The 25,860-nt window shown below is 37.9% G+C and overlaps 1 protein-coding gene across 2 annotated transcripts in view; it reads left to right on the forward strand.

Annotated features, from left to right (window-relative positions):
* Nucleotides 1–25,860, forward strand: part of FAM174A (family with sequence similarity 174 member A) — a 35,235-nt gene that overhangs the window by 5,015 nt on the left and 4,360 nt on the right. Inside the window, exon 2 of one of the 2 annotated variants that reach the window (XM_030848480.3) lies at nt 17,111–17,249. In XM_030848480.3, the coding sequence (XP_030704340.1) occupies nt 17,111–17,249 (139 nt within the window). Of the gene's footprint in view, nt 1–17,110; nt 17,250–25,860 lie in introns of those variants that run through there. The other variant, XM_030848471.2, reaches the window with a different exon arrangement.

Consider the following 25,860-nt stretch of genomic DNA (forward strand, 5'->3'; position numbering starts at 1 on the left):
ATATATATGGGTCTTGTTTTTGTATCCATTCAGCCAGTCTATGTATTTTTGTTGGAGCATTTATCCATTTACAATGAAGGTAATTATCGATATGTATGTTCCTATTCCCATTTACTTAATTGTTTTGGGTTTGTTATTGTAGGTCTTTTCGTTCTCTTGTGTTTCCTGCCTAGAGAAGTTCCTTTAGCATTTCTTGTAAAGCTGGTTTGGTGGTGCTGAACTCTCTCAGCTTTTGCTTGTCTGTAAAGGTTTTAATTTCTCCGCCAAATCTGAATGAGATCCTTGCTGGGTAGAGTAATCTTGGTTGTAGGTTTTTCTCCTTCATCACTTTAAATATGTCCTGCCAGTCCCTTCTGGCTTGCAGAGTTTCTGCTGAAACATCAGCTGTTAACCTTATGGGGGTTCCCTTGTGTGTTATTTGTTGTTTTTCCCTTGCTGCTTTTAATATGTTTTCTTTGTATTTAATTTTTGACAGTTTGATTAATATGTGTCTTGGCGTGTTTCTCCTTGGATTTATCCCGTACGGGACTCTCTGTGCTTCCTGGACTTGATTTACTATTTCCTTTCCCATGTTAGGGAAGTTTTCAACTATAATCTCTTCAAATATTTTCTCAGTCCCTTTCTTTTCCTCTTCTTTCTCTGGAACCCCTATAATTTGAATGTTTGTGCGTTTAATGTTGTCCCAGAGTTCTCTGAGACTGTCCCAACTTCTTTTCATTGTTTTTTCTTTATTCTGCTCTGCAGTAGTTATTTCCACTATTTTATCTTCCAGGTCACTTATCCGTTCTTCTGCCTCAGATATTCTGCTATTGATCCCTTCTAGAGTATTTTTAATTTCATTTATTGTGTTGTTCATCGTTGCTTGTTTCCTCTTTAGTTTTTCTAGGTCCTTGTTAAATGTTTCTTGCATTTTCTCTATTCTATTTCCAAGATCTTGGATCATCTTTACTATCATTCTGAATTCTTTTTCAGGTAGACTGCCTATTTCCTCTTCATTTGTTAGGTCTGGTGGGTTTTTATCTTGCTCCTTCTTCTGCTGTGTGTTTTTCTTTCTTCTCATTTTGCTTATCTTACTGTGTTTGGGGTCTCCTTTTTGCGGGCTGCAGGTTCGTCGTTCCCATTGTTTTTGGTGTCTGTCCCCAGTGGGTAAAGTTGGTTCAGTGGGTTGTGTAGGCTTCCTGGTGGAGGGGACTAGTGCCTGTGTTCTGGTGGATGAGGCTGGATCCTGTCTTTATGGTGAGCAGGTCCACGTCTGGTGGTATGTTTTGGGGTGTCTGTGGACTTATTATGATTTTAGGCAGCCTCTCTGCTAATGGGTGGGGTTGTGTTCCTGTCTTGCTAGTTGTTTGGCATAGGGTGTCCAGCACTGTAGCTTGCTGGTCATTGAATGAAGCTGGGTGTTGGTGTTGAGATGGAGATCTCTGGGAGATTTTCGCCATTTGATATTACGTGGAGCTGGGAGGCTGCAGCACCAAGAGCCTTTCATCCACACGGCTCAGAATAAAAGGGAGAAAAAGTAGAAAGAAACAAAGAAAGAAAGAAAGAAAGGGAGGAAAGATGGAGATAAAAGAAAATAAAGTAAGATAAAATAAAATAAATATTTTATTTAAAATAAATATTTTAGTAAAATAATTATTAAGAAAAAATTTTTTTCAAAAAGTAAATAAAAATACGGACGGAAAGAACCCTAGGACAAGTGGTGAAAGCAAAGCTATACAGACGAAATCTCACACAGAAGCATACACATACACACTCACAAAAAGAGGAAAAAGGGAAAAAATAATAAATACTGCTCTCAAAGTCCACCTCCTCAATTTGGGATGATTCGTTGTCTATTCAGGTATTCCACAGATGCAGGGTACGTCAGGTTGATTGTGGAGCTTTAATCCGCTGCTCCTGAGGCTGCTGGGAGAGATTTCCCTTTCTCTTCTTTGTTCGCACAGCTCCCGGGGCTCAGCTTTGGATTTGGCCCCGCCTCTGCGTGTAGGTCACTGGAGGGCATCTGTTCTTCGCTCAGACAGGACGGGGTTAAGGGAGCCGCTGATTCGGGGTCTCTGGCTCACTCAGGCCGGGTGGGAGGGAGGGGCACGATGCAGGGCGAGCCTGCGCTGGCAGAGGCCGGCGTGATGTTGCATCAGCCTGAGGCGCGCCATGCGTTCTCCCGGGGAAGTTGTCCCTGGATCCCGGGACCCTGGCAGTGGCGGGCTGCACAGGCTCCCAGGAGGGGGGTGTGGATAGTGACCTGTGGTTGCACACAGGCTTCTTGTTGGCGGCAGCAGCAGCCTTAGCGTCTCGTGCCCGTCTCTGGGGTCCGCACTGTTAGCCGCGGCTCGCGCCAGTCTCTGGAGCTCCTTTAAGCAAGGCTCTTAATCCCCTCTCCTCGCGCACCAGGAAACAAAGAGGGAAGAAAAAGTCTCTTTCCTCTTTGGCAGGTCCAGACTTTTCCCCGAACTCCCTCGCGGCTAGCCGTGGCGCACTAACCCTCTGCAGGCTGTGTTCACGCCGCCAATCCCAGTCGTCTCCCTGAGCTCCGACCTCTCCCTGAAGCCCAAGCCTCAGCTCCCAGCCCCGCCCACCCCGGCGGGTGAGCAGACAAGCCTCTGGGCTTCTGGGGCTAGTGAGTGCCAGTCGGCACTGATCCTGTGTGCGGGAATCTCTCCGCTTTGCCCTCCGCACCCCTGTTGCTGTGCTCTCCTCCGCGGCTCCGAAGCTTCCCCCCTCTGCCACCCGCAGTCTCCGCCCGTGAAGGGGCTTCCTAGTGTGTGGAAACCTTTCCTCCTTCACAGCTCCCTCCCACTGGTGCAGGTCCCGTCCCTATCCTTTTGTCTCTGTTTATTCTTTTTTCTTTTGCCCTATCCAGCTACGTGGGGGAGTTTCTTGCCTTTTGGGAGGTCTGAAGTCTTCTGCCAGCGTTCAGTAGGTGTTCTGTAGGAGTTGTTCCACATGTAAATGTATTTCTGATATATCTGTGGGGAGGAAGGTGATCTCCATATCTTACTCTTCTGCCATCTTCCCCCTCCACCACCTTAGTAATTCAGTTGTACCATATGAAATTTCTTACATTCCACCTTTTTAACCGGGAATACTGACAATTTTGTATGATTCACTCTTTGTCATAGCCCCTATTAGAAACATCTAGCATTCTTTCGCATGGCACTAAATATTTCAATGCAAAGTGTTACCGGTTGCATGATTAGATGGAAAACTGATACCTATGTGGGGGGGATGTCATAAATATGATCCTGTTTTAATATTGGTACATATGTTTAATATCCTAACTATCCTATCCTGATTTTAAATTTACAAAAATTTGAATTAGTAAATGGATAAATTTGATATCTTACACACAAAAAACCTTTGCAAAGTGAATTCATCTATAAATCTAAGTCATTCAAAAGTTGAAACTTACAAATGAATAGTTTTTTTAGCCTATTCTTACTACAGAATGTTAGATTATAGAATTACTTAAATTTCAGATTTGGTACAGATACGGACATGTAAATGACATCTTTCACTTTATATATGATGAAACTGACCTAGAAGACTAAAGTGGTTTAATTTGTGTCCCATGGAGTCTAATGACCATCTATGATTGTAAAATCCATTGTTTGCTTTGTTTGACTTTTTTTCCCATTAACGTGATGTCTGTGTCCTAAGACTATGATCAACCTTTAGATGAAGTAGACCAGGTCTTTATGTTGTACCAGGTTATGAGTAAAAGTAGAAGACTGTCACTTATTTTTCTATTCCTCTTAATGCCTTATCAAGTAGAAAAGGAATTATATAATTCAATTAGTGACACTTGTTACTGTTGTAAGTAACTTCCACTTGATACATTCCACTGTTACTGAAGTAAAGTTATTTTATGGCATCAATCATGATATTAAAATATTTCAACTATGTAGTAAGACTGATTTGGAAATCTATAATAAAGCCTCTTTAACTGGGTTAGTTGTGTACCACCTCTCTGAAGAGCTGACATGCAGAGCCAAGACGTCACTGTTAAAAGGAGCCAGCCAAGAGAAGAGCTGAGGAAGCACTGTGTAGTTTCCTCCTGTATAAATACAGTAGAGGGTAGGTTTATAGGAATGCACTGGTTTGTTTTCTAAACTATTTCACATTTTTTCCTGTAACTGCCTACCCTCTACTATTTCATATATTTCTTTAAGTGGATTTATTTTAAACTGAAAGTTTCCTTTTAAACATATCTATTTATTATTTTGTGAACAGAAAACCAACATCCCTTGGCTTAAATAACTGATTGAAGAAGTACAGTGTAAGCCAGTGGTAGACATGTGGTCCAGGGAACCCTGGAGGGTGGGAGGGTTCTCTGAGACCTCTTCAGGGGATCTGCAAGATCAAAACTACTTTCAAAATAATACATGCTAAGTTTATAGGGCACAAGAAGTTCATTGATACAGTTTCAAACTGCACATTGCAACTAGCTTTTAAGAAACTACTTCTTGTTGAGTTTTGGTGTACTATCAAAATAGCATAAACACCAGTATCTGAAAACACTATTAAAATGCACCTCCCTTCTCCAAGCTCATATCTACATGAACCTGGATTTTCTTTATATCCTTCAACCAAACAACACATTGCAAATGATTGAAGGCAGAAGCAGATATGAAAATCTAGCTGTTTTCTATTTTCTCTCTTTTCATTTTCTATCTAGTTCTATCCATTTAAGCCAGACATAAAAGGGATTTGAAAAAATCTAAATCTATGCCAATTTTCATTTTTCTGTTTTCTTTTTGATAATGTATTTTTCACAAAAAACTATGTTAATATGTAGTAGATTTATTCTAATTTTAAAAAGCAAATGATATTTTAAAGTTTTCTTAGGTTTAATTAACATATTAATAATCCACATAATTGATATATATATAATCCACATATTTATAAGCTCTTTGGAGTCCTGAATAATTTTTAAGAACGGAAAGGAATTTTAAGATCAAAACATTTGAGAACCACTGGTGGAAACAATATTATTTGAGTTATATACTGTTGGTTCACAAAACCCAGCAAATCCAGGCCCACTTTCTATTAAAGAGGAAGTTAGAAAATGAGGTGTTACAGACATATTACCACTAAACTGAGACTTCTGTCTTGATATAAAGAAATATTAGAAGAAAATTGAAGCAGTAATTACTTTTCCCACTATATAATTGTTAGTTAATGGTGTCTGTATATTTTCTATAAATATCCAGAGTATCCTAAGTGTTATGTTTCATATACATATAAATAATGGGTCTGATGATAACTTTTTGGGGATGATCTTTTTTCATTTTGCTTCCGCCTTATGTATAATCATATATAATTGTTTATCGCCATTGATTTTCTATCTTCATTTCTGTAAAGCTCAGAAGGGTACAGTCTTTTCAGTCTGATTCTGTTGGATGACTCACTAATATTGTGTGTTAACAGCCAAATTCTGAACCTATGGCTAAGAAAAACTGGACTCTTTAACCAGCATCTAGTACATTCATTTAGTCCAAGTCCTAAATTTAGTTGGCCACCTGATGTCCAAAGCTTGACTGATGCTTACAATGTCTGGGCAATGTTCAGAACTTATGCTTTTTGCTTCCAGATTATGGGATGAAAACTATTCATTTTGGTGAATGCCCATTTTGACCCCCCAACTTCCAAAATAGTTGTGACAACAAAGCAGCATTATTTATTTGTGCCAAGGGGGAAGAATGGGCCAAAATCATCATTTCATTAACTGATATGTGAAAACACAGAATATTTTACTTGTAAAGTAGTTGAAGTCCATATTGTTTTACTTTAATCTAATTCAGTTATAATGAATGTGTAACTAGAGATAACTTTCACTTTGAGTCTGGAAATATTCCAAATAACAATTAGATTCTCTCTGTAGAAATTGAAATATATATAGAGAGAAGGAACAGAGTAGGCTTCCTAAGATTAATACATAGTCTTTATGAGAAGAGGCTGTCTCATTCTCTATTATATCCCCAGTGCTGAACGTTATGTACAAAATAGGGTAGGCACTGAGTCAGTAGTTGCCTAATGAATGAGCGTTCTTAGTTCTTGTCGGGGATCAGTGTGAGTCTGGGGAAGACTCAAAAACATGAGAACAAAGGCTATTTACTTATCTTTTCTTTTTTTTTTTTTTTTTTTTTTTTGCGGTATGCGGGCCTTTCACTGTTGTGGCCTCTCTCGTTGCGAAGCACGGGCTCCGGACGTGCAGGCCCAGCGGCCATGGCTCACAGGCCCAGCCGCTCTGCAGCATGTGGGATCTTCCCAGACGGGGGCACAAACTCGTGTCCCCTGCATCGGCAGGCAGACTTCCAACCACTGCGCCACCAGGGAAGCCCTACTTATCATTTTTTATCCAAGGCTAAGTACAGTGTTTGCACTCAGACATTTAGTAAATGAACTAAGTTTGATTAGACTGAGAAAATAAATGTTTGGGTAGGGAAAACAATTATTTTATTACGTTTTTCAAAAGAAATAACATTCCCCATCTTTCTCCTCCTGTACACTTTTCCTTTCATGCTTCATTCTAATATTAAAGGAATATTAGATTACTGCTTCTATCAGTTACTATTTTAGTTAAACAGATAGAACAAGCCTGGCTAACTTAAACTAATGGGGATTTACTGGAAGAATGTTGAGATCTCAGAAAGTTAAAGAGAAACTGGAGAATCGGTTCTGGGAACAGGCAGAAACTAAGTCAGTTTAGGAGACAAGACATCAAAATACCATACAGGTTTCTTTGCAGGAACATACCATTGTATAGATACGCAGTAATTTTCAGTTTCTTTGTCCCTCAGCTTAGGAACCAAATTCCATGGAAGGAGAAATAAATTAAGTCTCTCTATTGGCAGAGGTGGTGGGAATCTTAATTATCATCTCACCAGACAGTTTATTGTGGTAGAGATACTACCAATAAAGGAATATGGGTGCAAAAAGAAAAGAATACTATCACCGAAACAACATATTTACACCTCCCTGATCCATCTTTGCTCTAGGAATCAAGGAGGAATATGAACTATTCATACCCACCTTGCTAGATATTTTTTAGCCTAGCAGTTTAAAATGCCAGTCCCTATGAGTGGCTCAAAAAGTGTCATGCAATTTGACCAGCAGTCTGTAAGGTCACTAATCACCTCCAAGCTACCAAATGTTCTTTATTCTACCAGAAGGGTCTTTATTCTGAATAGCTCTACTGCATTTGTTACCAATCATTTAATTCTTGAGTAATTTTCCTCTATTGGCTTCTGATCCTTTTTACTATTTTAACCCCTTTTCTGTATAGTCTTATGGGAAGTCAGACTTTCTGAGTTCTAATCCCAAGAGCTGTGTACTCTTGAGTAAGTTACACAGCAGCTCTTAAGTTCAGCTCAGGTTTTGTAAAATAGAGAAAATGATAGTATTTACCAGAACGGATTGTTTCAAGGACCTATACCAAGTACTTAGCACAGTTCCTGGCACATAATAACTGCTCAATGAATTTTACTAGTGATAATGATTATTATTTTTCTTATCACTCTTTTCTGGTCTTTTCCATGGATCTTTTCCATTTTCTCTTATAATAAGGACAAAAATCTAGGCTTCTGAGAGTGCTTCTTTTAATTATTTATTTGTAATTGAATGAAAGAGTCCTTAAATTCTATAGTGATTTACAATTTTCAGAAGTTTCACACAGATGATTTCGTGCTTCTAAAGCTATCTCTTTAGTCTGTTCTTCTACATGTGATAATGGGGTTTTCTGTATTTAAACAATATTTATCATGTGCAGTTCTGGGAGATAAAAGTAATGAGGTGAATTTGTTGGGGAATTTGGGCCAGGGTAGTGCTCCCCCACCTTTTTCGTGCCATGCCACACTTAGAAATTGATATTCATGTAGGGTAAATGCTTGAGACTATTTGCCCTGATCTCTGTCTACGTTGGACCCTGTTAGCTACTCCAAAGGGCTAAGGAGATCTTTGTTTTGGCACATCAGTAAACCATTTGCGTGTATGACACAGTCGTTGTGAAGTGTTTATAGAATGGTGCTGAATATGGACTATGTAAAGAAGTAGTTGGACAAGTTATCATATGGGCCACCTTTAAATCCAGATTCTTAAAATGAAGAGAATCATATGGAAACATACAAGTGGGTGATGGAACACTGGTTACCTAACTCAGAGAAGCTAGGATGCTCAACGCCCTTATCAGTTAGGAGGTTTTTACCTGTGAGTAATAGAATATCCAATTAAACGTGACTTTAACATAAGGACATGTTTTGTAGTTGATTCTTATCATGAATATGAGCAGGCTTAGGCTTAGTTCAGTGACTTTGTGAGATTATCAAGGATTCTGGCTTTTTCTTTCCTTGTCTCACCATGGGTTGGCTACCTCAGCTTTAAGCATTATGTTCCCACACAATAGTATCTCAAATAGGAAAGAGGGAAGGGGGCCTGAAAAGAGGCCTTCTCTTCCTATGTTCTTTTTTTATCAAGGAGAAAAATCTTTCCCAGAAACCCCACTACTTGAGTTAACCCCTTCTGTCTCATTTGTCTGAACTGCTTCATCTACTTAGCCCTAGACAATGACTGGCAAAAGGGAAATTATATTTTCATGATTGGTTGCACCAATTATTATGATCATTATGTATCTCTTAGGGCTGGGCTCAATTGCTGTCTAACCAAAATCATGGTACTGTTAAGGCAGAAGAGAGTTTCCTTTAGGATAAACAAAAAGCAGATACTGTTACAGTGATCAAAACTAAGAGATGGCCTAACCAGAACATCATAAATGTACTTATTATTGTAAGTAGCTACCAAGTCATTACTTTTTACCATGAAAGGATGAACCCGAAAATGCAATTCACTTAAAACAATATATCCAGACTGGTATAATGTAAGATCATTGTATAAGGGATCAGAAGACTGTTTGGTAGCTAATTTTGGACGTTGGTTAGAATTACTTTGAATCATTAGGAAGACAATATAGCTTAATGTTTAAGAACCTAGACTTGAGAATCAACCTGCTTGTATTTGGATCCTAGCTCTACCATTTACTGTCCCAAATTTAATTTTTCCTGAGCTTTGACTTTCTATGTTTAGAATGAGGATACTTATAGGATTGTTGTGAGGATTACATCACGTAATGCTTGCAAGCTGCTTAGCTCAATGCCTGACATATGTGTACACTCGGTAAATAGTAATATTCTTAGTGAAATTTTTCTGTATCTAGAATTGCTATTGTAATATATTTGGGGGTTTTTTACAGTATTTTCTGTAAAAAAATGTATTTCCCCCATTACCATACTCTGTGGTGTTTGACCTCTTAAACTATAATCAGCAAGAGGTTAGGTCTGACAAGGCTAGAGATGGGGTGGGAGCAAGGAGAAAAAAGGAGGTTGTAAGAGAAATCTGCTAGAATGTTGGTCATAGAGCCAGTCAAAGGTGAGGCGGGATGAATCTTAGAGGCGCTGGTTTGTAAATAAGACTTTAAAGTCGGTTGGGGAATAAACCCATGCTGAACTGTTAGAGGTGGAGGTCAGGAGAATTATCAGTCTTCACATCCCAAATTCTAGGGCCTAAAAGAGAACACTAGGAAATCTATATAAAGACAAAGAGGAAAGATGACAAGGGAGCTATGTGCTATGCACCTTCATGTAGGATACTTCATAGCTAAGCTATATGACATTTACTTAAGGTTTACTTCACCTGGGGGTATCCACCAGAATACCATCAAATGGGAGACAGACCTAAACACAAGAACTGATTGTACATGCTGAATTACAGGGAGCTTGTTTAGAAAAGGGGTCTATCAGAGAAAGCAACATTCCAATAACCTAAACATAGATAAACATGCATTTGATCTTTTCTTTTTTAACTTTTAGGTATTAGCAGTGAACATGTTACGGGAGATGAAGAGTGGCAGGATACCTTGCTGGGGAATCTTCTATTTAGTGCTGCACTTGGTCAAGCTTGTGATAGTGACAGAGCCTGGTAACTTATAAGCCAAAAGAGAGGACCCAAGAATAATTATGAAAAGAAGCCAAAAAGATTCAAAAGTTCTGTAGTCTATCAACTTGGAGTCAATAACTTATGACAGCACCATTGCTTTACACTAAAGTGGTATAATTACAATGATCCTTGAGAGATCAAAAAGAGTAGAATTAACTCATTTTATCCTATATATTAAGGCATGGATAGCTCTAGTGTTGGATATGGCTCCATGTAGAATGCTGAGATTTTAAAAGAAAAACAATAGTTTGGCTTTTGAAAGGATAAACTTCAATTATTTAGTGTGTAAATGAAGAATAACTACATGTTATAATATGGTAAATTTACATACCCAAAAGATAAAAATGAAACTCCACAGCACAGGATACAAGTTGAATATTGGTGGTTCTAATTGAGGTAGCATATGAGAATCACCTGGGCTAAAGCAGGTAGGCTAATCTACCTAACACATCCTAAATGAGTATCTTAGAGGTCCTGGAGTGAATGCATGTTTAATATGCTTAATTATTCTAGCACTGTGTGTGTGTGTCCTGAGCCAGGGGGCTATTATCCAAATTACAATATAAAAATTGGCTAGATCCCTTAGGTTTTGCTGTGGTATGGTTCTGGAGATGGTGTTCTTTCTGGCTTCTCTTATACCAGAGGTGATGATTTGCATATAAAATTCTAGGTGTCTTTGTTATACAGAGAAAATGCAAGACCTATTGTGAATCTGAATATTTCAGTTAAATAATTTAACAGATATTTATTAGGCATATGCTTTTTTTTTTTTTTTGCGGTACGCGGGCCTCTCACCGCTGCGGCCTCTCCCAGATGTGCAGGCTCAGCGGCCATTGCCCACAGGCCCAGCCGCTCCACGGCATGCAGGATCCTCCCAGAACAGGGCACAAACCCGCGTCCCCTGCATCGCCAGGCAGACCCCCAACCACTGCGCCACCAGGGAAGCCCTAGGCATATGCTTTATGCCAGTCCTTGTGTGCTGTAGGCAGAGGGATAAGAACAGATCTATTTCCTGTTCCCATGAAATTAATGGTCTAATAGAGAAGGTAAAAAGTTACAAAAATAAGTGTGCAAGTACATCTTTGATAAGTTCTTCAAAGGATATGTGTATGGGTGGTATGGAAGCCAATAATAGGTGCTTGTGACCTAGCTGGGTAGATTAGGGAAGCCTTCCTTGTAAAATGAATGGGCAGTACCACAGCAATATTGTGGTGCCAATGTCAGAGAAAGCATAGCTGTTATGAGGGAATGAGGGAAGGCTTTGTCAATGGAGTATAGAAAGTGAAGTAGAATGTAGAGTCAAGAGCAAGGTGAGGCTAGAGAGAAAAGTATGAGCCATCCTGTGTTGAACTTTATAGGCCTTATTACAGAATCATTTACTGCCAAGCAGTAGGAAACCACTGGTAATTTTAGAGGGGAGACTGCTGAGTGACCAGAGTAGACACAGGTAGACAGTTATAAAGCTATTTTAATAATTAAGGCAATAGATAGTAGCAGTGGTAAGCACTATAAGTGAACTTCAGTGATTCTTAGGAAGTTCAGTCAATTGGACTTTGTGATTGTGGCAGCCGTGGAAGTACACTGATCAAACCTCCCTTTAAGAGACCCTGCTGTGGGGATAGCCTCTAGTTTCCACAGCTTTGGATCTGTCACAACATCCATGCCAGTGCCATGATTCCTAAACCTGCTTCCAGCCAATGATTGAATGTAGCCAAATCTGGTCATCGTGACTGAAAGAGGACTCCCTTCTCTAATAGGCAACCTTTGCTTAAGGACATACCATTGGTCTGGTCAAAACTTTCTCAGAATTGTATTGCACTGGTACTGCTGTTCCTATCCTGTCATCCTTCCTTTCTACTCTCACAGGTGTCAGACCTGTATCACCCTCTGTAGGATTTCTTCCTCGTCTCCAGCTTCCTCCCTCTTTATCCTTCAGAAGCCTTTCCCCTGATAAATCTTCTGCATACTGTATTAGTTTGCCAGGGCTGCTATAACAAAGTACCACAAACTAGGTGAACTTAACAAAATTTTATCATGTCGCAGTTTTGGAGGCTAGACATTCGAAATCAAGGTATTGGCAGTGTCGGTTTCTTCTGGGAGTTATGAGGGAGTGACTGAATGTTTACGTCCCACCCCCCACCAAATTCATATGTGACTGTACTTGAAGATAAAGCCTGTGAGGAGGCAAAAAAGGTTCAATGAGGTCATAGGGGAGGGGCCCTCTCTAATAGAGCTGATCCCTTATAAGAAAAGGAAAAGACTCCAGATTGCTCTCTTTCTCTTCCTTTATACTCGAAGAAGAGATCATGTGAGCACACAGTGAAATGACAGCTGCCTACAAGCCAAGGGAAGACGCCTCAGAATGAAACCTATCTTGCAATACCTTTATCTTAGACTTCCCAGACACAAGAATGGTGATAAATAAATTTCTGTTGTTTGAGCCATCAAGACTATGGTATTTTGTTATGACAAACTGAGCAGACTAATATAGAGAAGGTTCTGTTCCAGGTCTCTCTCCTTGGCTTTTAGATGGGCCAGCTTCATGATCACTTGGTGTTCTCTCTGTATCCTTATCTGTCTCCAGATTTCATCTTTTTATAAGGACACTGGTCATGTTGGAGTAGGGCTCATTCTGATGACTTCATTTTAACTTGACTGACTCTGTGAAGACCCTGTTTTCAAACAACATCACATTCTGAGCAACTAAGGATTAGGATTTAAACATATGAATTTTCAGGGGACACAATTCAACTCATAACATACTCATCTCTTACTGGTGTCTGCTTCTTGAAAAACGTGATTAGGTTTGGTGAATGGGAGATGAAGATGAAAGAGATTTCAGATAAAATAATTTTTACTGTGTGTTATATATTGGGTTGAATTTCTTCATGAATATCATAGACAACTAAAATTGTGGCTCACCAATTTTTATTTAGTTATGTCTCAGTGCAAAAAAAATGAGTTCCAAAACCATTCTTGATCAGTAATTCACTTTTCTTGCCAAAAAAAGTCAAGGCAAACAAATTCTGTATCATTAGTCGTACCTTTATTAAGATTTACTCTGCTTTATCATTGTGCCTAATCATATAGGAGAGTGTATGTCTATAAAATATACACTAAATACTATATTCCTCAGTCAGTTTTGAATGCGTAATAGAAGAAATTAAGAAATAATATTACTTATATAATTCCTTACTTAATAATACCCTACAGGCATTCAGTTAAAACAAGAAAATCAGATCGGTACAGCAAGTTACAGCAGGTTACATTGATTGATTTTCTCCCTTTCACAGAGTAGTAAAATGAAATGGAGTTTTATTCTGTTGTGTTTATTTTATGTGGCACCATACATTTTTACATAAAATTTTATCAACCTTACTTAGTAGTTTAGTTTTATTTTTCTACTGTAGCTTTTACATGTTATTTAAACAGAAATAATTCTTACCGACCTGAGTATAATGGAACATAGAGGAATCTGCATCTATTTTAGATAGCTATTTGAATAATAACTTGAATACCTGGAAGGTATCTAATCAAGATCATTTACCTGTGATTGCCATGTGATGAATGAATATAATTCAATATAATAATAAACCATATTGCTATTTTCTTTTGCCTTCTTAGGCGTCCATATTTTCCTCTCTACACATTTATAGATAAAGTCCCAATTTTTTTGTTAACTGAAGAGCCAACAAAATATTTTTTCATGTTGCAGTTATGCGTTTACTATGTCTGGTAGAAAACTGCATATCTATGATTATATGTATGTAGTTATTAACATACTTGGACAAATTGGGCATCATGAGCTTAATGAAAACATTAATTTGTAGGATAAGAGCCATAGCTGTTAAAATTGCATGAATTTTAAATCCTCCTCTCTTTTGTTTAAAAATAATGTACACTGCATATTAAAAAATGGAAGTAGCCTTTTTACTTAAAGTTTCAGTATATTTTTATGTGTATTGTATTTTTCACTTCATATTTATTAGTATTTTAAGTAGGCGGTTCATTGAATCAGCCCAATAATTTTAAAGCTTTATAAGTGTTTCTGGCTTTCCCTGAGAAAAATCACTGCATATGGATGTGTTTTATTATATTTGATGTTTTTATGGCCATAAAGCTGTCATGACCATGCAGCCATCACCGCCTATATCCTTGGACTTAGGAAAGACATTCTTAGGGAAGTTGCATTTCAAGCTTAAATTCTATTTAACAATATATAGTTTTTTATTTGACTTATTCTTGTATGAATTAGCGACGTTTACTAAAATACCACATTCATTTTAACTGAACTGCATTCCCCTATTTATTTGGTGCCTGAGAGTACACAGTCTTTGCATATGAAGTAGGTTCTTATTAAAGAGTTTGGATTCAGAAAGTGGTATTTATATACACGTTAAAAGACAGTAGAAGCTGAAATAAATGATAAAGTGCTCACACCAATGCAGTCAAATGTTTAAACAGAAAGAGAAAACAGTGTTATTGGGCAGATTAGATTAGCCACTCATTGAAAGATTGGAAAATCATTCAAGGTATGATGATGACCTTGGAAGTGGAGAAGAGTGTCAGCTGAGATGTCAAAAGTCCTTAAACTCTATGTTCATATCATTTCCTTTTTAAAGACTTGGCAAGGTATCCTGTGACTGACAATGACCTGGTTATTAACATATTGACTATTTGATATGTAATATGTGACTTGAAAGAATCTAGTTTATTTCCAAAAATCATATCACATGACTGAAAATGCCAGAATGTTTGGAAGCCATATGGTTTAGAAAGTTGAGCAACAGACTGGCAAAAGGGAAGAGAAGAAATTATGACTCTGAATATTCTTAACTTAAGCTACCAAGTGGCTTCACTCATTCTTATGTATTCACTTTTTAAAATCAAAGCAATGCGTGCAAATGTTATTAAATCACGTGGTTCAAAAAGACCAATAGTGAATTATAATTCCCCTGTACCTTTCTATTCCTACTTCCAGTGTCAGTACTTCTATCATTTCTGTTCTTAGTTCTTCTGTGAATTACTTTCATAAGTCTAAATCAGAGATTGGCAAACTGACCCATAGGCCATATCCAGTCTGCTGACCTGTTTTTCTAAGGCCTATGAGCCAAGAATGTGTCTTACATTTTTAAAGCGTTGTAAAAAATCAAAATAATAACTGAAGAAGTTAAGATGAATGTGTGACAGAGACCATATGTGATGTACAGTGCCTAAAATATTTACTGCCTGATCCTTTACAGAAAAAAGTTTAGATTTCTGGTCTACATAAGGTATGTGTGGATGTGTATGTTTATCAGCATACACACATATTCAATGCATAGAAACATGCACACATATATATACTTGTAAATTTAACAACTAAACACATGTAATTTTTCACTATATAAAGACAGGCTTATACTTCATACCATCACCAGTTCTACCTCATTTTTGCCAGTTATTAGTATTAACTCTTTCACTGGTTATATTTGTAGCTCTAAATACTATACTTAAACTTCGGTTTCCTTTTCTACCATCTTTGGGTGGGCACATAGAATAGATTTTTAGGCAGTAATTAGTGGAAATTATCTTGGTTTTTACCTAAAGTTAGTAATATTTTGTAAATTTTGATCACTCAGCCAGGTACTTTATACCCAGAAGCTAGCACAATGCCTGATGCTTAGTAAGACTCAAATATTTCTTAGTAAGGCTCAAATATATATACACACACGGGACAGTTGGTCTCCTAGGGGTCCCCACTATGATTTTTACAGAGGCTCGTATTGCTCTATACTTGGTGCTATAGTTGTAGTATTTCTTATCACACTTATTACCTCACACAAAGTGAATCAGAATTTAAGTAAACTTATTTGTTATTACTTGCTATCTTCTGTTTTGTTTTTAAACTCCCATAGATACTTGTGTGAAACATTTTTCTGTATTTTTCTGTATAGAAACATTTTTCTGTGTATAGAGTTGAGGTTGTTACGTTGGAGGTGATATAGGCATTGATTTCAGGGTCAGATTTGGATCACTGAACTAGAATATGATGTCACTCAGACCCTCAACAAATATTTAAGGAGAATCTTAATCAGACACTGTGCTACAAAGTAGTAATACAGTGCTGAACATGATAGGCATGGCTTCTCCCCTCATGCAACTTAGTGGGAGAGACAGGCAAATAAACACTCAAATAAATACATACGCAGCACACATAAATGCAAACTTCTAAATAATTAGAAGGAAAAGACAAGTTATTTGAGAGAGAAGGAGACAGCGGGGTTCTAAATCATGAGACGCCTTCATATATATACAGATAATAGTTAAATATTAAAATATTTTCTCTCCTCTAGAGCAGTAGTTCTCAAACTTTAGTTTGCATCAAACTCACAAGGAGTGGTTGTTCAAACACTGGTTTCTGGGCCCCAAATTCAAAGTTTCTTACTCACTAGGTCCGGGTGGGCATGAGGATTTGCATTTCTAATAAGCCCCTAGATGACTGTGATTCTGCTGATCCAGAGAACCACACTTCAAGAACCATTGATCTAGGATAGTGGCTTTCAGTACATTGGAGACACTTGTAGAACGTTAATAACCTATTGATGTCTAGTTCCTATCCCTGGAAATTATAATTTAATTGTATGGCGATACGGCCCGAGTAAGGAGCTTTTTAAAATACCCTAGGTGATTCTGATATGCAGCCAGGAGTGTACGCTACACAGTCTAGAATTTGAGTGCATATATACATACAGTTTCATAGTGGGGCAGAAAGTACCTAACGCTGCACAGTGGTAAGGCATGGAGGAGATGGGGAAAAGGCTGGAACATAAGCCTTCAGTAAAAATATTGTACCAGAACTAAGACTTGAGGGATTATCTGTCAACATTATACGTTGACAGAAAGAGAAGAAGGTATGTCAGACAGAAGAAATGGTGATGGCACACAAACATACAGGAGTAGCTTTTGTTTAATTGATAATCCTAGGTGGTAAATTGGTTTCGTTTCTGAAATGTAACCATTCTGATATTGAATGCCTCCAATGTCAGAAACTGGGATAATTTATTTTTAGTTTACAAGTAAGTATAAAGATCATGTATACCATATTCAAATAATTTTTATTCATTAATGTTCTATTTAATAGGATGAGAAGAAGAAACCGAAAGACTAGGAGATACGGAGTTTTGGACACTAACATAGAAAACATGGAATTGACACCTTTAGAACAAGATGATGAGGATGATGATAACACATTGTTTGATGTCAATCATCCTCGAAGGTAAGTGTTGAGCAGTTTAATTCCATGAGTCAGGAGGTACTTTGACAAGTAAACTGAAAAAATAAAGTAGAATTTCATTTAACAGTTTGTATCCTAAATGATTATTTTCAGTTCTATTTAATGAAGTTCTTTGTGATACCCAACAAATAGCTCACATTCGCATTGCTTTGCTAAAAGAGATGTAAACAATAGAATATCATCCCCCAAAGAAATCATTATTGTAAATCTCCTTGAAGAGCTTGGTCCTTTTAACTGCTGCATAATAATAATTCTGTGTGTGTGTGTGTGTGTGTGTGTGTGTGTGTGTGTGTGTGTGTATGTGTGTGAGAGAGAGGGACAGAGGGAGAGAGGGAGGGAGGGAGGGAGGGAGGGAGGGAGATTAGTAAACTTGATTTTCTTTTTGCATTCTGAAAATATTTTGGTTTTAGTCTGGGTTATTCTATTTGTAAACAGTGTTTTTTGCAGAATTGTGGGACTAATCGTCAGTGGTCTGACAGTGTGGCTATAACGTCTATTCTCAGATCTATTCTCACTGAGTGTTAAGACCTTTCCTAAAAGGTTTGGATAAACAAAGTTATATGGATATAGACTAGTTTCAATGCAAATAGAATGAGGAAAGGAGGCAATAAAGGTTCCACTCAATAGGGAAAGACATGTTGAAATAGAGGAGGAAATTAGTTGGATGAAGGAAAACTGGAGTCCAGAATCAGGTGCATATAGAAAGAGTACAGAAATCTGGGGGTTAAAAAAAAGACTCAACAAAAATTGGGCTATTAAATCAAATACATATGAGCTTTTAGTTGCTGGTAATTCATTCATTTAATAAAAATACATTCATGAAATGCCATAAAATAGTATTAGAGACCTGATATATAAACATGAACAAAACAACTGTATTTGTTCATTAGGGATTCAGTCTCTTAGTGAAAATAAACATGAATAGAATACATAAAAATGTTTTTATTTAGAATATTCTAAAGTTTATTTAGAACATTCAAATATACCCCCTGAAAGACCTTAAATTGCCTATAAAGTATTGTACAATGCCCATTAAGTCTAATATTGCCAGTTGTTGACTGCTTCTTTAGGTGTGAACCTGATGAAGTTGCTTGCATGCATTTAGGAGCCACTGTGTGTAATAGATACTAATCTTTACACACTAGAATGACAGTAATTGTGAAATACAGTTGGGAACTGAGACTGACTGAGGGAACACCTCACCATTTCTCTCATCTTGGGCTCACCCTACAGAAGGTGCTCATTGAGGAGGATGGGGGGTGAAGTCTCACTTTTTATATAATTATTTTCCTTTAATTTTCAGCAAAGTTTTTATAGTATTTAAAGAGTGTGGTATTTGTAGTATTTTAAAAAGCTAAATGCATACGAGGTACCTCTTCTGTACACACACAGAAAGGGAACACAAAAAAGGAAGCTGTTGACTTAGGAAGTCGGGGTTGTTTCCAAAGAGGAACTGAATTTGAAGCCCAGTTTGTCTATTTTAAGTGTGCTTGACAGTCAGAAGCAACCACCCAGAGCTTAGTAGTTGTGAAAAATGATAGTTGTTCAGAATGTAAGCAGCAGAAAATGTCTGGAATGCAGCCTGTTGTGTGTGCACATGTATTTATACATGAAAGGTGTTATACCTGGGGATCAGCTGTGACAAGTCATGGGGATGGGCAAGGTCTTTTTTTTTTTAGCAAAATAGGAAGAATTTTTTTTTTTTTTTTTTTTGCGGTATGCGGGCCTCTCACTGTTGTGGCCTCTCCTGTTGCAGAGCACAGGCTCCGGATGCACAGGCTCAGTGGCCGTGGCTCACGGGCCCAGCCGCTCCACGGCATGTGGGATCTTCCCGGACCAGGGCACGAACCTGTGTCCCCTGCATCGGCAGGCAGACTCTCAACCACTGCGCCACCAGGGAAGCCGGGAAGAATTTTGTAGTCTTTTAAGGAGTTTGGTAGTGCCCTGCTATCATTGGAGAACTATTGATGCCGCTTGACTGAAATATATGTAATCAGATAACGAGATCTGTGTTGTAGTAGGGGGGAAAGTGGCCTAGGAGTGATGAAGAGGGACAGAACTAGGGAAGGTAGGAGGGGCATAAAGAAGGGGACAGTTTCCATGAGATATAGTTACCTGTATCCATCTTTTATTCTGTATTTTGCTTCATCACAGACCTTTCTCCCATATTTATCCCTCTCTTATGCCCTGCTTCTCATGAATCTTGCATTCCATTAGGCAGCTAGACATTAATCAGAGTTACATAAACAGAGAAAGAATAAAAATAGGGTGGTGTGAGAACCAATAGTGGGGGCACAGAACACTTAACCAAAAACACATGGTCCAGAAAAGCCTCTTGGAAGTGACATGTAAACTGAGACTTGAGACATGAGTAAAAATTAGCTAAATGAAAGGTGGATACAGGGGCAGGAGTTGGAGACAGAACTGCAGTCACAAAGTACCAGAAGCAAAAGAGTATAGTATAGTGTATTCAAGAAACTCAAAGAAGTTAAATATATGCTATATTAATATGTGTGAAATAAATGAATGGGTGGATGAATGATTTTTGAGCTTTGAATGCAAAAGGAAGAGGGTAAGGCAGAACAAAGAATCAGAAGGCAGGCTGTGATCCATGTTAATCAGTTAGAAATTATTCTACAGGTTACAAAGAGACACTTGGAAAATTTTAAGACAGGGAAAACAATCAAAGCTATAGTTCGAAGATTACTGTGCATAAATTGGAGAAGAGTAAGATAAGGAGTAAGATGACCAGGAAGAAGACCCGTTAGATGGTACACGTACATGGGGTGGCCTGTGCTAGGTGATAGCAAGAGAAGTAGAGAGGAGTGAATTATTCAAGAGGCTTTGAAAGGTATTATCAACAAGATTTAGGTATTGTGTTTGGGGGGTGAAAGAGAGAGAAATGGTAATAATGGAGAAGCAGTTTTGGGAGTAATGATAATGATAATTATCAGTGATAATTGATAGTGAAATCAGCTTGAATTTTTTAGTATTATGATACCATTTACTTAAAAAACTTAGAATAAACTTTAACGTACATATGTCTAGATTAAGTAAGGAGAACAGCACACTGTTAAGTGTACTTACCTATTCATTCATTCATTCATCCAATAAATGAATGATGTAGCAACTAGTTTATACAGCAACTATTTAATGCCTGGCACTAGTCTAGGTGCTTGGAACACATTAAAGCAACAGAATAGAAAAGACAAATTTTTTAAATCCTGACTTTGTGAAGCTTAGCTTCTAGTGGGGAAGAGGTGAGATTGGGGGGTTGACAGTTCATTTTCATTTTTACTTTTCCTTCTATATACTTCTATGTTATTTGATTTTTTTTTCTTCAAAGAGCATATGTTCATACATTACTTAAAAAGAAAAAACTTTCTGTCTGGGAATAATTTCAAATCTACAGAAAAGTTATAGGAATAAAAATAGTACAAAGAGTATCCTAAACTTTTTATCTAGAATCACCTTTCCTTAACATTTTACTTTATTTGTTCTCTTGTGTTCTCTCTTTCCTCACATAATATAGATATGGAAGACTGCATCCCTCTCATTTTATATTTAAGTGATGTTCCGGTATTTCCTTATAATTAGATTCAGAGTATGCATTCTTGGTGGAAATACTACATAGATCTTTCTACATCCTTCTCAGGATATTGTATCTGGAGACACATAGTGTCCATCTGTCCTTCAGTAGCAGTGGTAATTGTGATGTACCTCTTCAAGGTTTTGTCTAATTTCTCTAGTATGCACTGTTTTTTTCCCCTTTGCAACTAATAAATAGACATTTTAAAATCATGAAAATATTTTGCTTATCATCAACATTTCCCCCTAGGTTTAGTACCCGTTTGTCATGATTCTTGCCTAATCTAATCTTCACTATGTTAGTTGCAAAATAATGATTTTCCAACCACAACATTTCCTCCATATTTACCATTCAGCATGGACACTGTACTGTAAGCAAGAGCTTACCCTCATTTCTTCTTTTTCTACCTATCCGTGTGCCTATCTAACTATCTATCTATCTTATCTATCTACTTACCTATCTATCTACTTATTGACATTATGGAATCATGATTTTCTCTTTTTTCAAAGGTTTATAATTCACTGATGTACTTGCCAGTGGGAGCCTCTTCAAGCTGGCTTCTGTGCACTTGTGATTTGCTCCCTTTTTTTTTTAAGCACTTCCTTACATTTTGGCCTAACAAGGTGTTCCAGGCTCATTTTGTACCTACCCTGCTACAGCCATGGAATCAACCATTTCTCCAAGGAGGCTTAGTTCCTTTGGGTACTAGGTGAGCTCTTTGTTACTGGGCGTCCTTGCTTCTTGGCCCTGTCAGCAGACAAGCTTATGAAATGTATACATAAGCACACATGCGCACGCACACACACACACACACACACACTCGTGCACACTTATACATGCATATTTGCATATATGTGCATACTTTAGATATTATTACTTCACACCTCCCATTCTACCATTCCAGTCCATCCCCACTGGGTTCTGTCTTGCCTTCTTCCTTTTCCATAGTGGCATTTTTCTTGTTCATTGTGTTAAGAATGTCTCCCAGCAACATCCTGGCTCCCAGCAACATCAATATGTTTACTTCTTTGCTCAATCTTATAATAAAACTAATAGAGTTTCAGAATTGCTTTGCCTAGAGCACTACAATAAACAAATCTACCAAGAAGAGTTTAGGATTTGTTTGCAGTTTTCTCCTCAGAGCCTCATCCTGCCCAGGACTGAGGGTAGTCAGATACAGTAAGTAATTTGGCTTAGTTCTTTTTTTTCTCCCCTCTTCTATGTGGTTGTAATAGTCATTTGAAATATAATTTAAGTCATTTCCTTGCTTCTGTTTTAGATTTATTCTGTCCTTCCCATTTTTATTGTTTTTTTTAAATATGAAAAACACTAACATGCTTCCAAAAGTAAAAACTATACCAAAAAATTTTAAGAATATACACCCACTCACTCTCTGGCACACTCAGAGAAGTAGCACTCCCTCATATCCCTTCCACTCCATTCTTCCCATCTCACCCATTGTAGATAATCAACTTCATTATTTTCTGGTTTGTCCTCCTGTGGTTCTTTTGATGAAAGTTGGTTGGAATATGTTATTTCTTATGTTTCTCTTCTTTCTTACACAAGAGGTAGCATATAGTGTATATTCTTTTATATTTTTTGGTTGCACTTAATAGTATCTCTTGTAAGTCATGCCACATAAGTTCATAGAGATTTTATTTTTCACAGCTACATAGTACTCCACGTTGTGTATGTATCATGATTTATTGAATCAGTTGCCTATGCTCTGATGTTTAGGTAGTTTTCAGTGATTTTGCAATTACAAATTATACTGCAATGAATAAACCTGCACATACATATTTTTATATTATTAGAGGTGTATGCTCAGGGTAAATTTATAGGAGTGGGATTATTATCAAAGGGTGTCAGGTCAGTTTTAACCATGAATATTGGAGGTGCCTATGATATCCCAGAGGACATAGCAAATTGGATGCATTCATTTTTTCACTAAGAGCAATGATAGACTATCTGCCATGTATCCCCAGGCACTCTACTAAGCTCTGGGGATACAGTGGTGAACAAAAATGGACAAAATGCCCAGCCTCATGTTGTTAACAATAGATATACATACATAGGCCAGAAATACAGAACAAAGAAGTCTGAGCTAGACTTAGGATTCCCAATTATTGTTTTTTGACCTTGCTAAAACCAGAGGTAATGCTCTTCTCTAAGCCCGACCTACTTTTGCACCTTTTAAAATGAGCAATAAGATGGATATTTCAGGGTGCCAAGAAGCAAAGACCAGTTTTTCTATTCCCCTTTTATTTTCTTCTTCAAACAGCATTAAATAACACCTACACTGATTTTAGATCTCTACTGTGATTTTTTTTCAAGGTCTATGCACACATCGACCTCTTTTTCTGTCTCTCACTTTGAGGAAGGTAGACTCATTTCTTTTCTAGTAATGGACAGAAGTTTCAGAGAAGTGTGGATAGAGGTGTGTTTGTATTCCTATTACCTTCTGTAACTTAGAGATTATTTTCTGTTGAGATATACAGTCCAAATTCTATTACTTCATTTGAAGTAGATTCAATGGCAGGACTTTCTCTGATCTTCCAATGTTGGTATTAGATATTAAACATGCATTATGCCATCAATTTATTCAACATTTCAAATTTATCTTGTGGGAAAGATGCACAGATCTTCCTCAACTTACAATGGGGACATGTCCTGATAAAGCCAGTGTAAATTGATGATATCGTAAGTCGGAAATGCATTTAATAAACCAAACTTAACTGAACATCATAGCTTAGCCTGGCCTACCTTAAATGTGCTCAGAGCACTTATATCAGCCTATAGTTGGGCAAAATCATCTAACACAAAGCCTGTTTTATAATAAAGTGTTGAATATCTCATGTAATTTATTGAGTACCACCCTGAAAGTGAAAAACAGATTGGTTGTATGAGGACAAAATGGTTTTAAGTGTATCATTTGTTTACCCTCGTGATCACATGGCTGATTGGGAACCATGGTTCCCTGCCACTGCCCCGCATCACAAAAGAGGAAAGATAATACTAGCCTGAGAAAAGATCTAATTCAAAATTTGAAGTATGGTTTCAACTGAATGCATATTATTTTCACACCATGATAAAGTCAAAAAAAATTGTTAAGTCAAACCATCATAAGTTGGGGACTATCTGTATAGATCCTATTGTAACTCACTTTAATAACAGCTGATAATCATGGTTAATGCCATTTGTTGCTCTCAATAAAAGGGAAAAATCAATACTTATATGGAGAGTGTATCACAAGGTCTTCGTAGGCCCTGAAAGGATTTTCAGGAAGGGCTTCCCAGAGCAGTCACATAAATGGTAGAAAAAAGCAAAGGAATGTATGACAGTGGTAGAGAGAATGTCTTTAGAGGGATAAAATCAGGCAGGGGTCCTATCACTGAGCCAGGGGGAAACCTGGACAGAGTGGGGTAGCAGAACTATAATAGGTGTAATTATAATAATCACTTGATAGTAAATACCTGCCTTAGTGCAGGATGTACCAGACACTGTGCTAGGCTCCTTAACAATGAAATCATCAAGACCATCTTGCAGGGTAGTTTCTATTGCTCTCACTTTAAAGATAGGAAAACTGGGGCTTCCCAGGTGGCGCAGTGGTTGAGAGTCCGCCTGCCGATGAAGGGGACACGGGTTCATGCCCCGGTCTGGGAAGATCCCACATGCCACGGAGCGGCTGGGCCCGTGAGCCATGGCCGCTGAGCCTGCGTGTCCGGAGCCTGTGCTCCGCAATGGGAGAGGCCACAACAGTGAGAGACCCGCGTACCGCAAAAAAAAAAAAAAAAAAAAAGCTTTAGGGCTTCCCTGGTGGCGCAGTGGTTGAGAGTCCGCCTGCCGATGCAGTGGACACGGGTTCGTGCCCCGGTCCGGGAAGATCCCACATGCCGCGGAGCGGCTGGGCCCATGGGCCAGGCCACTGAGCCTGCGCATCCGGAGCCTGTGCTCTGCAGAGGAAAAGATAGGAAAACTGAGGCTCAGAGAGTTTAAGTAATCTAGGCTTCTCTTCCTGATGAAATCTCATTTCATTTTTCAAATATTTATTTGATTTATACCCATAAAAAGAATAATTCTAAAGTCTGTTCATTCTGTCTTCTGTACAAGCACTCGCTATTGTTCATTTTTCAAATGGGACCCCCAAAATTAGGAATATAAATATTATTATTTGCCTGCCTTGCCAACTGCAGTGCAGAATCATATTAGTCTACAGTATAACTGCTGGTGATTCTTGTTGGATCATGTCTTACTGATGGTTCTTTCATTGTTTAAGTGCTTTCTAAAATTAGTTCATCTTCATTTTCCAAATTCTATCCACAAAATAACGGGAAGCAAGTCATTTCCAGAGAGGTAAATTAATTTCCTTGCTTAAAATTTCATCACAGTATAAAACTATCCTTTTGTAGTCAGCTCTTTCTGAGAGGGGTATTTTTAATGTGGCTTTTAGTACATAAAAATTTTAATAGTAATTGTTGATGGCTAGAATTTGGAGTACTTATTTTTAACTTTCTTTGCATTAGATTGAACCATATGAAACTGCTAGTATATGGTTTAACCTAAATTTCCTGAAGGAAGTTTATTATTTCATGTAATAAGATATAACAGGTAGGGCCAACACCAGGCACAGTACATCAGGGCTCTTGGCTTCTGTTCTTTGTGATCCCTTTGACTCTGACCATCTTCAAGTGCGGGCTTCATTCTGAGGCCAATAATAGGATGGTGCCAGCAGTTCCTATAATCATGCCCAGAATAGTAATTTTCAGTGGAAGTTAGGGACCAGCTATCTTGTGTCTCCTTCTTAGGAATGAGAATAGTTTCCCCAGAAACTCTGTTTAACAGAGTTTTGTTTTTGTTTTTCATATCATTGGTTATGTGATCGTTCCTAAACTAAACACTTGCAAGAAAAATGGAAGTACCATGATTAGTTCAGAATTATTATCTGGGGTTGAATGGATATTGAGGAGTTAACCATCCTTACCACTAGATTTAAGCATTGAGGTTAATA

This window comes from Globicephala melas, chromosome 3 (assembly GCF_963455315.2).
Source record: "Globicephala melas chromosome 3, mGloMel1.2, whole genome shotgun sequence".
Taxonomy (NCBI): domain Eukaryota; kingdom Metazoa; phylum Chordata; class Mammalia; order Artiodactyla; family Delphinidae; genus Globicephala; species Globicephala melas.